A 12,645-nucleotide genomic window follows, 5' to 3' on the forward strand; every position below is an offset into this window, starting at 1 on the left:
AACCTTACAGCAACTCCTCACTTGCTCCAAAATAATTTTAGTTGGATTTACTTGTAACTCAGCTTACCAGTGGAGCAAACATGATCAATTTTGATTGCCAATTGACAATGTGCTATTTTGATCAGTGAACCTCAAGAGATAAGAGCACAATGCGGTGCTAATGTGGATAAGTATTAGATTTTAGAACAGGTAATTAGAATAGGGAACAAGACCCCCAACATAGGAAATGTAGTTATAGTAAAAGCAGACATATTGCCAGGAAGAAACTAAGAACAAAGAACAAGAAATAGGACCAAGGGGCAATCATTCTTTATCCTGATTTGATCATTTGTCACAGATGAGAACTTTGGAGAAGTTGCTTTAACTTTAGAATGTGGTGCCAAAGTGATAAGAGTGCTATTGAAGGTTAATGCGATTGACTTGAACACATCAAAAGCAGGACTGTACTCCTAACCATGAACATTATAATAAAAAGCCTTCCACTAGTTATACTCACAAGATACCAAGGTCCAACTTCTCGTTTTCAATTACTCAATAAAAAACAAGCACCTTGCATTAGTTTGTCACGAATTTCCACAAAGGAAATCTAGCATACTTTTCAGCTAATTGCATTACAGTTCTTCAAATACTACGCCCACAATTCATTTGGACAGAGAAATTCATAAAACTAAATATATCATTTGAAGTTATTCAATTAGCCTGAATTATAACATTTCGCCTGAGCAGAAAATAAACAGAAACACAACACCACCAATATAACTTTTTAAAGGAAAAAGAAAAAAGGAAAAAAGGAAAGAAAAGAAAAAGAAGAAAAGACACAGAGCTATAAAAACTCTTTACCTATTTCCCTCATTTCTTTCCCTCCCCAATTCCAAACTATTGCAGCCAGTACCCAGACAAGAACAAGACAAAGAAAAGCAGCAAGCTCCCATATATAAGAATAGCCTTCTGCCCAGAAGTCAGAGCATTCCCTCCAAGCCCAAACTGCTGGTTCTGCGCAAAACCAGCAATCTCCACACTCTTACTCTCAAAGAAACTCTTGGCCGCCCCACAAGTTGGGCACCTCCAATCCACAGGCAGCTTATCAAATTGCAAACCTGGCGGTACCGGATATGAAGGGTCTCCCACGGCTTCATCATACTTGTGGCCACAAGACCTACACTCGTAGATACCAGTGTTTAACACTGCAAACTTCTCTTCTAGTCGGCGCTTGTCGAAATTCTCTTGAGTCTCCTGTGGTTCTTCAGGGTTTGAAGAGGGTTGTTGGCTGGAGGTGGGAGTGTCTTCTTTGGAGATATCAATGGAGTGAAGGTTACCAAGTATGTGGGGCTTGTGCAGAAGTGAGAGTTTGGGGAAAACAGGAGAGATGGCGGGGAAATGGGGTTTGGGTTTTGGAGGTGTGGATTGAGGGAAAGAGGTTGAGAGGTGGAAAGAAAAGGTGGGTCTTGTTGTTGCACAAGCCATGAATGATGAGTTTGTATGTGATGTCTTTCTCGTCTTATTTCTGCAGGAAGCTTATGGGGGAGTTTTGGGTTAAGAAGATTGTTTCGTTGTTGATTCCTGGTTCTGGGTGGAACCCTGATCAAAGAGATCCATGAAATGGTATATGCTGATTTTGAGTGGGACTGGGTTGGATAAGGTGGAAGAAGTGTCTCAGATTTTACAAGATTTTTATTTTATTTTATTTTATTTGCTTATTTTTTTAATATAAAAAGAAAACTTAAATGCATTGTGAAAATTATATCCAAGTTGGCAAATTCTGTGAAAGTTTTTTCTCCTTTTTCTTGTCCAATAAATTTATTTTAAGAAAACCATGATTGAAGTCACAGACATATACGTTTATTTTATTTATAAGCATGTGTGGATAATACACTTAATAAAATGAATATGAAACAATTAACGTTATCATTTTAAGTTTTTCAATTTAAATCTTAAGTTGTTTTTATCATTACTATAATATGGAAGAAAAGTAAGTGATTCAATATTGATGAGTAAATCTTATAATAAGACGAAGTAAAAAACATGTGATAATTTTTTTAAAAAAAAAATAAATATCTGCAAAATACTAAAATGACATTTTTGCCTATAGCTTGTAAACTAAAATTATTTTATTTTATCAAAGGAGACTTTTGTTTCTAGTAGGGGCATGAAAGTAGTAGATTGGGCTTTGGCCCAAACTCATCTTCAGATGTGGACCAACAGTTTCAGCCCGGCGGATCGTAATCCAAAGAACATGTTGAGTTTATGTTGATTTAAAAAAATTTAAAAAGTTTAAACAATATAATCCCAGATTTTTAAATCAATAGTCGAAGGTCATTTGATCATGAAAGAAAGCTTTGTTTAGGTGGGGCATGAGGTAAGATACCTCGGACACATCATTAAAGAAAAAACGAATACTAGGTTATTTTATAGTGAGTTGGTAACAAATAACAAACGATACCGACATCCAAGTTCTCTTACTTAAATAATTCGGATTTAAACACGAAAAAGTAAGCACTTTGCATTATGGAAAACGAAAATGCTAATGTAGTCCTGCTCAATCTTACCGCTTATGTATTTTAATTTTAATTTTAATTTTAATTTTTTTTTACTTAATGATTAAAAAAATAACTATTAATAAAATTGTCTTATTTTTTTTTATTTTTCTCTTAATGATTAAGAATATTAAAAAAATACTTCAGAAAAAAGAAAAAGAAAAAGAACAAAACAAACAATACGTCCTCGTGTCATTTTCTGCTTGTGAAAGCACATTTCACGAATCTGGTCATCAAATCAAATAGTGGTAACATCTTTATCGCACTTTCTGGGTTTTCATCCATCCGAATTGTCTTTCTTCCATGGACAGAGAGAGTCCTCAAGAATTGCTTCTTGTTAACTCAGAAAGTGAAATAATTAATTGAAATATTTAAAATGATGAGTGAAGCATTTAAATCACAATACATAACAAACCAGAAATTGAAACTGCTCCTTGAAATCTAACCTAGACAGGTTTCAAACAAGTATTGGGAAATATTAGAGAACAGCTACCTGTGTTCATGAGCATGTTTGCAGAAAAGAAGGAAGAAACAGGTAGATCTGCTTTTCAAATCACACAAGCAGAATCGTGCAAGCCCAAAACAAATCTCCCATCCAAACCTAATTATCCAATTTGAAAGTTCGTATCCTTCTGAGTTTATATATCTATCTATCTATCTATATATATATATATATATATATATATATAGATACGCCTACATAAGGTCCTTTTGAACTTGTATGCAAGCCTACATCAGGTCCTAAGGTATGAGCTGAATGAATAATATCGTTTCTACTTCCTCTCTTTTTCTCTATCTCACACACCCACACACACAGAATAAAGAGTCATTCACTTCACCTGGTTTTTAACGAACCTTTCATTCATTGCACAACATGAACCCTTCGTTTTGATATACACTATATGATGGATGAGTTCTCAGAATAGGACTTCACAGGTCGCTATAAAATTAGCAACATACAGCACTGAAAGAAAAACATTAAACTAAGGGCCTGAAATCTGAATTGCTGCCCATCTCGTGGTTTGTAAATAAACAATATAAAATTTCATCATTCTAATAAATAAAAAGCAAACCTTTAACCCAAAAACCCCAAATTTCACACCACAGAACAACAATCATGCCCAAAAACATGGAAAATATGATAACATTCCAATCTGTAACAATTAGAAAAGGATGGCAACCACTATGTTTGAATTATTCTAACGAGTTCATTTCAATCTACATATCAAACCATTATCTACAAGATTATTATGAACAAAGTATCGAGACCTAAACAATTAGGAATCATTATTCAACAGCTTTTGTATCAAAATCAACAAAAAAAAAAAAAAAGTATAAAATCCAAGAGCAAAACTCTCAGCTACGGCTATCAATCAAGAACACCAAGAAATATTCAATAACTAATAGAAGAAAAACCAACCCCACTTACTAAATATCCTCATAGATTAGAATTCAATCGACTCAACTCCCCCATCATCGTCCCACCGACCGTAACTCGTCCAAAGCCGCTCGAATCTGATCCTGAACTAGCTCCAATCGCTTCGAGTACACCTCCAGCTCCAGTATCTGCTGTTTCCTCCACCTCTCATCCACCACCCCTTCCCCTCCTACTCCTCCTCCTCCTCCTCCTCCACCACCACCGAAACTCAATGGGATCACATTCGTCGCCATCGCATTCATTCCTAAACCCCCAAACCCAAACCCAATTCCTCTCCCCCCAGCGCCCATCGCATTGCTTAACAGCTCCTTAAACAGCGGCGACAAACAACTCCTCACCGTCTCCTCAATCAAACCCCCCAAATTAGAATGATTAATACTATCATTGCCGTTAACTTTGATATCAGCTTGTGATGAAATGCGTTTCTCTTCGCTCCGATACCCCGGCTGCGGCTGCGACTGCGATCGGGGCCGCTTGCGCGACCTCGGCGTCGAAATCATCTTTTTCTCACCGATTTCTTCGTAATTGTTGAAGTTAAAAGTGGGGGTTTTAACATTGGGATCTTCGTCATCGAAAACAGAATCATCGGCGGCGAACCTGCCGGTGTTGTGGTCGTCGTTCCTCCAAATCTTGCGGGAGATTTCGAAGGTGGCCTGGTCGTGGGGGCTCTTGAAGGAGACATCTTTTCCAGCACTGGATTTTGCGAGGACGTTGCGGTACTTCTTCTTCAAACGACGAAGCTTCTCGACGAGTTGGTTCTTGTTGAAGTCGAGCTGGAGCTTGGACTTGATCTGGTCGTAGAACAAAGCGGTATCGTTGTGGTGGGTGGATCCTCGCGATGTCGTATAGTCGAGGAAGCCTTGGAGGAGTTCGATCTCGTCCTCGTCCGTCCAAAGTCGCTGGAATAACCTGCGCGAGTCGTCGAGGGGCTGAGGCTTCTTCTCTTGGGGGTCGGTAGGATGTCGTTTGGGGGAAGGGGTGACCATGGTGGTGGTGGCGGCGGTGGCGGCGATAGATGAGGTGGCAATCGGGGGATCACCAATAGGGAGAGAGGATGCCGGCAAGGCGACGGTGACGGAGTTGGCGGCGGGAGATGAAGTGGAGGGTGAGGCAGAGTTAATGACGTCGTCGTCCTCATCGTCTTCGTCGTCGTCGTCTTCTTCTCCATCGGATAACTCGTCGTCGAGGTCCTCTTCGGGGAAAACGGTGTCGTCTTGCTCAGAGGCCATTTTGGAGAGGGAGGAGGGGTTGGGGGTAAATGATTGGAGGGGTGGTTATGTTAGGTTAGGTTAGGTTTAGGACGGGGCGAGAGAGGGAGGGGAGGGGAGGGGAGGGGGTGGGGGCGGTGACTTTTTTTTATTTTTTAATTTAAAATGGGTTTGATTTGGAGGAGTGTCGAAACGGGCGGAGACTTCATTGGAGAGGGGATGAGATTGGATGGCATGGATGCCGATGCCGCGTGTAGAGTTATAGAGATAAGAAATTCGCTTTTCATCATCCCACGTTTCATATATTATAAAAAATATGGTTACATTTTATAAAAAAAATATACTCATATCTTATAAAAAAAACAAATTATAAATATAAAATATAAAAATGAATAATAAAGTTGAATAATAACTGGAGTCATACTACACATAAGTCTTAAGGTGAGTTTGTATCCTAAACTCATCTCAATTCGTCTCATCTTATTATTATAACTTTTTTAAATTCTCACACAAAATATAATAAATAATTTAATTTTTTCAAATCTTAAAATAATAATAATATTAAAAAATAATATTCTAACAATATTTTATTCAACTTTCAAATTAATCTAACTCAACTCAACTCAACTCAACTCAGTTTAACATTCATATGTAACCTTACATTTTGCACACCACTTAAAAAATATATAATTTTACTTTTTTATCTTCGACTTTCATAGAAATATAAAGGAAAAATGATAAAATCATATATTTTTAAATAGTATATAGAGTATGAGACTTACGTATAGAATTTTTCTAATAACTGATGCATAGAATTCCTCTTTACTTTCTTCGTTTCACTTCTTTTTTTTTTTTTTTCAATGTATAAAATAAAATTTCTCAAATATAAAAAAAAAATAATAGAGAGTGACAAAATAAGATCAAATCTTTTTTTTTATTAATTCACATCATCTCCAACTAATTGAAAGTGGAGAAAAGGGTCACCTTGAGGGCAATTTTGTATGCTGAAGGAGGATGGATGGATCCGATATAGATTGAGACACTGACGAGGAATGAGTCTGAGAGCTGGAGTGATGCCTCGGCCCTCTCCCTTCCACTAGTGATGATCAGTAACTAGGCATGGATTGGTTTTACTCGGGGGGAAATTCTGCAGATTATATTTTCATCTTATTTTTGTCTCATCAGCTGCAAGATTATGTCAAAAAAAAAATATCACATTGCTTTAAAATTCGACATTTTTATCAGATTATTTATTTTTCATTATGCTAGTGACTAGACTTGGATAAAGGTTGTTTTTATAATTTTATAATTTTTATTTATTAAAATTACTGTATGTATTTTAAGTTTTAACTCTTCTAAATAAGTTTTTGAGTTTCGCTACATACAATTACTTTTACGTATTCCTTACGCACTCCACTAATATTGTAAAGAGTTTTTTTCTCTTTTTGTCTCAGTGAGCTTGAGAATGACAATTAAGGGAATAGAAAACGAAGGTCCAGCTCAGAACAAATAAACTCTTCAATCCGGTCCATGGGTAGGCCCTCTGGACACAACTTTCATGAGGGAGCATGCTGTAGGGATGAGACTCGCCGTCCTGGAAGTCCCTAGAACAATGTCCAGCCCTTGAGTATCTGTTCACATAAACGGATAGGAAGTAAGGGAGACTCTTGATCCTTTGACAAATAGACATTGATGAACCACCAAGGACATTAACAGGGTAAGACAAATCGGGAAATCATGCCGTATTAAAGATGCTACTACCTGAGCTATATGTCACATTAATCACTCCGTCGTAGAGGCATCCTGCATTAAATGACTTTGACAAAAGAAACAATAAAAAGGACATGAATTCCAAGGGATAAGCACAATCTGTCCCCCAGACTCTTTAGTATAAATAACAATTTCTAGGTACGAGTTTTCTGATTCTTAGACTCTCTCATTATTTACAAACTTTTAAAATACTATACTAACTTTAGCCTCCCTGGCCCCAAGGCTACTTTATTCTAATGTTTCTCTTCTCTATCTTTGTAAGCTCAATTTTAAAGACCTGATTAGTTAGAATCTGACCCAAGATATGAAATAAAATATTAACAGATGTGATTGGTTAAAATAATTATTTTATATTAAAAAAAATGATATAACTAATCACGTTAATAAAATACGTAAAAGCACATAATTTTTTTTTGCCCTGACTGCAACCAACGGTGTGAAGTTTGTGTGCGGGTGTGTCCGAGAATCCAATCTTTCTCTAAATAGCAAATCTCAACGACCTTAAAATATATGTTCGGTTCCAAACCACAACTGACTTCAATTTTTAAGACAAGTTCCGAAAATAGTACGCTCGTACGTACCAACAACGTACGTACGTTTTCATATGCAACTCCGGAACGTTCGTTGGAATGAAGCAATGCACCAAAATGCTCTCTTCATTTGTCGACTGGATCGTGTTCTCGTCCTCCTCATCCTCTTCCTCAACTTCTTCCCGATACGACCACGAAGACAATGATCAGGTAATAATCTCGGCTGAAACAGAAGACAATGATGAGAAAAACGACGTCATCTTGGATGACGTTGCCGCAAATGGTGATACCATTCCGGTGGGCATTGCTGTCACCGACGCGTCTGCTGCGGTCACTGTTGCCGTCCCTGCTACCGAGGCCCTGATACATGATCACCCTCCTCCCATCACGACTACGATCATCAACGGTCGAAAACGGCGACGCATTGACTACGACGAGGACGATGACGACATATTAATGGCCGCACAAGAAGAAAAAAAGCACCTTGACGACTCTCGGAGACCATCGCACCGGCTTTGGACCAACGAGGACGAGATCCAGCTCTTGCAAGGCTACCTCGAGCACACGACGAGTCGCGGGAATGCTATACACCACAACGACACCGCATTATTCTATGAACAAATCGGGTCCAAGCTTCAGGTTGTCTTCAACAAGAACCAGCTCTTGGACAAGCTCCGAAGGTTAAAGAGGAAGTACCTAAACGCTCTTGAAAAAATCAATTCAGAAAAAGAGTTTTCTTTCAAAAGCGCGCATGATCAGGCTGCTTTCGAAATTTCTCGTAAGATTTGGGGCGATACAAGGCGCATGGACAAACCTGGCGTCGAAGAGAATACGTTGGATGATGGTCATGATCAACTGAGTCCCACTACCCTTAATCATCTTAATCTTGTCGATGTCAAGGTGGAGAATGATGAAGTTCTGAGCGATTTGAGGCTGCGCAAGCGGACAAAGTCCGGCCACGCTTCGAAGAACCGTTTGATATCAAATCATCGAAACTACGGCAACAATAATGATGATGTTGAAGACAACAATATTGACAACGGTAATGCTACGAGGTTGATCGAGGATACAGTGAGGAGTTGTTTGTCGCCCTGGTTTAAGGAGTTGTTGAGTAATGCATTTTGTCCAATGCCGTTGAGTGATAGTACTCTTCAAGGGGAGTCGACCATGAATTTGCAGGGTGAGGAACAAGTGGATGAGACGGGGAGAGAGCAACGAATTTTGGAGTTGGAGAGGTATTCGAAGCAGTTGGAGTTGGTGCAAGATCAAATTAAGGTAGCTTTGCAGGAGTTGCAGTCTAATATCAGACAGTGATCATGGAGGATTTGGAAGACCTCTTGGGTCTTCAATTTTCACTTTCATGTTCCATGAGATTTGCCTGGTGATTCTACAATTTCAATGATCTTTATTGAACTATATATGTTTTTATTCAGAGACATGCCTGTCTCAAGCTACCACCACAGCTGTTAACAAAGCCAATGTTTGACAGGTCATTTTAACTCAAACGCAGCATGCTAAGACAGCCTTTTGCTCCGCCAACTTTACCAAATTGCATATCTGTGCCAAACTAGGGATTAGATTATAATATTTCAAACCCGAACAAAAACGGGTTCATTTTACCATGGAAAACTAAATTCATCACTAAAAGACCAACCACATGGACTTTGGATTCCACATCTGATTGTAATGCAAATTTACTAGAATGTGATGCTACTCAAAACTTCAAAATCTGCTTTCACGAAATACTCACAGTCGAACACTAGAACGAAACATCAGAAAACAAAAAACATTTAACACTAGAACCAAGAGCTTTCATTTTCAAAAAAACTGACTAGAAGATATCGCTATTGAAGGAAAACCACTGCTGAAAATCAAGCTTTAAGATCAACACAAAACCCATGAAAACTCATTTCTTCTTTCCACCCTTGGCAGCATCTGAAGCCTTTGTCTGCAGAGAAATGGCACAAACCAACATTAAGTGCATTACCATCAAGAATCACCAAAACAAAAAACAAAATGCAAGCAATCAACTTTACCTTCTTTACTCCACGGATCTTCTTAGCCCTGTTCTTCCTCTCCTTCAACTGCTTTCTCGACTTCTCTATCTTGGTATCAAGTCCATTCTGCCTTGGCCAAAAAGAGAGATTATTTACATGGATAGAAAATACAAAGTTGCCATTAAATTCCTGAAAATGGTGAAATTCGGTCGACACATCCGTTTAAGCTTTTACCACTAGAACAAGACATTACGTTGGAAAAACTTCACAATGTCACATGCTATTTATACTCTTTTCAGGACATATTAAGAACATGTTTAGTGAGGTACTTTACAACAAGATTTTAACACCATCACTTTAAGATGATATTTCCAATTTGAAGTACATTGGAATTGTCTCCTTGATTTATAGGCATCTCCTTTAAGTCCAAAGTTGCTGCTAAGCATTGGGACATAAGGACTTAAGAGTCGAGTGGATCAAATCAAGTTCCATGAGTAGCACTGTCAATTGAATTAAGACATATTGGCCAAGTTAAGATCATGAAGGCCATACACCCAGACCACCAGGTAGCCAAATAAAAATGCATTGTAAGTCTACTTTTTCATAAGCACATTTAATGTCTCTGTTTTGGCCACAGCAACATCATAGGTCACCCATGCTTATATCAAATACACCGATAAATACTCATACCATCCCTCTTTACCACCTATCATTCACACAGAACTCTATGCATCCAGACCACCAAGTAGCCAAATAAAAATGCATTCCAAGTCTACTTTTTTATAAGCACATTTAATGTCTCTGTTTTGGCGATAGCAACAACATAGGATACCCATGCTTATATCAAATACACCGATAAATACTCATACCATCCCTCTTTACCACCTATTATTCACACAGAACTCTATGCATCCTTTGTAACGTAAACTTGGTTTCCCAGAGATTCCAAAAGTTTACTTAAGTATTACTTTGAGAATCGTCACTAGCACGGATCTCAATTATAACAAATTGAGGGAAAAGAAAAAATCAGAGAGAACAGGGTGATGCAACATATAACTTCGACGAATAAAAGCACCTATTGTAAGTCAGGAACATGAGAAGCGCCTAGGTGCAAACTGGCTACTTAAAAGCGAGTATTAAGCATCACCTAATTAGGTCTCAAAGCAAGATGCCTTGTAAAGAGAGAGCATCATACAGCAATCAGAAAAAAGATGAAAGCAAGCTGGAAAAAATGGAACCGAAACAATTTCCCAATGTTACATGTTATGCTAGAAAAGAACTCGAGAATATTAATGATTCTTATCCAATAAATATTAACATCACATGTTATATGAATAATTATTATCCTTATGAAAAAATATACATGCTTATTTATGATATACAAGATGCACCCATCTGTAAACTAGCTCAAAAAATTCTGCAAAGAGAATAGGTCATGCAATATTACCCTGATGAGCCTGTACTTGGGTTCATATTTTTTTGCATTCTCAACGGAATCATAAATCAAACCAAAACCAGTTGATTTTCCACCTCCAAAGTGAGTCCGGAACTTGAAAACAAAGATCGAGTTTGGGTCTTTAACTTCATACATCCTTGACAGCTTCTCCTTCAGCTCAGCCTTTGTATAAGACAAAATGGAAACAGTACATTAACCAAAGTGGCCACTTTAGTTGCTTTTAAAATATTAAAATTTAAATACGTTTTCACATTTTTACTGCAGAAAAATGTCAAACCCGAAAAACCAGGACATAAAACTATATGGTATAACATATACAAGTTCTGAACGTGCTTGAATTCCAGAAAAATAGCACACTATCGAAATTCCCATTATTTTGTTAGCCACCAAATTGTAAAAAAAAATCCACTTCATAACGACAAAAACAATGGATAAAGCAATGTACTTGACTTGGGATTTACCTTGGAAACATTGGGTCTCCCTGGATGAAGAACATCAATTACCTGCAACAAAAAGACCACAATATAAACAGAATTTTCAATTCCTACCCGGTTAAAAAAGGAGCACAAGAAAATAAACAACTTTCAAATCTTGATCTCTTAGTACAACGTTTGATAGCAGACAAAAAAAGCTAACAACGATCAATATAAGCCTCTCACAACCTTGCCAATTATTCTTACGCAATCAATCTAAATTCTACAACGACTTTCACGCATGGGTAATTGGTGGATAACACTTCCTCGTTTCTTATAACCTCACAACAATAAGAATTGAATATATAAGCCTTACTTATACTTCTCACAGTAAACCTTTGCAGCCGAGATAGCACTAGCGCTTTCTTTCCTTTAAAAGCCTCTCTCTTAAATTTCGCATCCATAAGGACCCATTAAACACTAAAACCACAAAAGCTAAGTTATGCATCGAAGTAAACACAAAAGCAAGATCTATTCCGTTGTATGGCTACAGGGTAAACGAAGGAAAAGGTAATAGAAAGTGAAGTGGTAAACTCACGAATTGCTTTCTGGAGAGGAGTCTGTTGGTCATGAACTTCCTGGTTCTGATAGTCACTGCCTTGTCCGCCATGTTTGTAGTTGAAGATCAGCGAGCCGAGTACAGCACTGAGGCGAAGAAGGCACAATCACGGAAATTGGGCAGCTGAGAGGGCGAGTCGATTGAGAAAGAATAGGGTTTATATAGCGCTAGGGTTTCAAGTGGTACGCTAAGAAAGGCGTTTTGGGCTGGGTTTTGAATGAAACTAATTCCATTATTGTAGTGGGCCTCCAGACCCCATTATAGGACAGGCTTGGGTAATCGCTTTGCAATTTACCCTTTTTTTTTTCAAGAAATTGTTATTCATCTTTATTAAAATTATTTTTAAACTTAAGATAAATTAAATTAACTAATATATTTATAAATACAAATGATTTGCATATATAAATTATTAAATTTTAAATTTTTTAAAGTATAAATGTGATAAAACAAAGGATAGTACTACTCGGACCGATAGTGAATCGATGCAATGTATTTTCAGAATTTTTTTTATTTCTTTTAATTATTTTTTTTAATTTTTAAATACTTTTTTTATAAAAAATATATAAATTAAATAATATTTACTCTTTTATAAAAAATATATAAGTAAAAAAAATTAAAAAAATTAAAAAAAAAATCATCGGTCAAACCATTGATTTAATAAGCATTTAAAAAAAAAAAGC

At 37.3% G+C, this 12,645-nt stretch overlaps 4 protein-coding genes across 4 annotated transcripts; 1 reads left to right on the plus strand and 3 right to left on the minus strand.

Annotated features, from left to right (window-relative positions):
* Positions 1-658: 658 nt before the first annotated feature.
* On the minus strand, positions 659-1,655 carry LOC121263502 (rubredoxin-like). Its single transcript, XM_041166425.1, has one exon. It carries the CDS (start codon positions 1,462-1,464, stop codon positions 877-879), a length of 588 nt encoding a protein of 195 aa, XP_041022359.1. The 5' UTR covers positions 1,465-1,655; the 3' UTR covers positions 659-876.
* Positions 1,656-3,705: 2,050 nt separating this feature from the next.
* On the minus strand, positions 3,706-5,397 carry LOC121262762 (probable transcription factor At3g04930). The gene has a single exon (XM_041165356.1). It carries the CDS (start codon positions 5,199-5,201, stop codon positions 4,008-4,010), a length of 1,194 nt encoding a protein of 397 aa, XP_041021290.1. The 5' UTR covers positions 5,202-5,397; the 3' UTR covers positions 3,706-4,007.
* Positions 5,398-7,579: 2,182 nt separating this feature from the next.
* LOC121262223 (probable transcription factor At5g28040) lies at positions 7,580-8,794 on the plus strand. The gene has a single exon (XM_041164618.1). The coding sequence runs from the start codon at positions 7,580-7,582 to the stop codon at positions 8,792-8,794; it is 1,215 nt and encodes a 404-aa protein (XP_041020552.1).
* Positions 8,795-9,122: 328 nt separating this feature from the next.
* Positions 9,123-12,141, minus strand: LOC121262436 (40S ribosomal protein S24-1). The gene is made up of 5 exons (XM_041164903.1): positions 11,945-12,141; positions 11,395-11,436; positions 10,925-11,095; positions 9,517-9,603; positions 9,123-9,428 (listed from the first exon to the last, which is right to left on the minus strand). The coding sequence occupies exons 1-5, from the start codon at positions 12,014-12,016 to the stop codon at positions 9,387-9,389; spliced, it is 414 nt and encodes a 137-aa protein (XP_041020837.1). The 5' UTR covers positions 12,017-12,141; the 3' UTR covers positions 9,123-9,386.
* Between the last annotated feature and the right edge of the window lie 504 nt (positions 12,142-12,645).

The sequence above is a fragment of the Juglans microcarpa x Juglans regia genome, chromosome 4S (assembly GCF_004785595.1).
Source record: "Juglans microcarpa x Juglans regia isolate MS1-56 chromosome 4S, Jm3101_v1.0, whole genome shotgun sequence".
NCBI lineage: Eukaryota > Viridiplantae > Streptophyta > Magnoliopsida > Fagales > Juglandaceae > Juglans > Juglans microcarpa x Juglans regia.

Coding starts and splice junctions, on each gene's coding strand:
- LOC121263502 (XM_041166425.1), bottom strand. CDS start 1,464: ATGGCTTGTGCAACAACAAGACCCACCTTTTCTTTCCACCTCTCAACC.
- LOC121262762 (XM_041165356.1), bottom strand. CDS start 5,201: ATGGCCTCTGAGCAAGACGACACCGTTTTCCCCGAAGAGGACCTCGAC.
- LOC121262223 (XM_041164618.1), top strand. CDS start 7,580: ATGAAGCAATGCACCAAAATGCTCTCTTCATTTGTCGACTGGATCGTG.
- LOC121262436 (XM_041164903.1), bottom strand. CDS start 12,016: ATGGCGGACAAGGCAGTGACTATCAGAACCAGGAAGTTCATGACCAAC. Junction 11,437..11,944: donor TCCTCTCCAGAAAGCAATTC/GTGAGTTTACCA, acceptor TTTTTGTTGCAG/GTAATTGATGTTCTTCATCC. Junction 11,096..11,394: donor GGAGACCCAATGTTTCCAAG/GTAAATCCCAAG, acceptor TCTTATACAAAG/GCTGAGCTGAAGGAGAAGCT.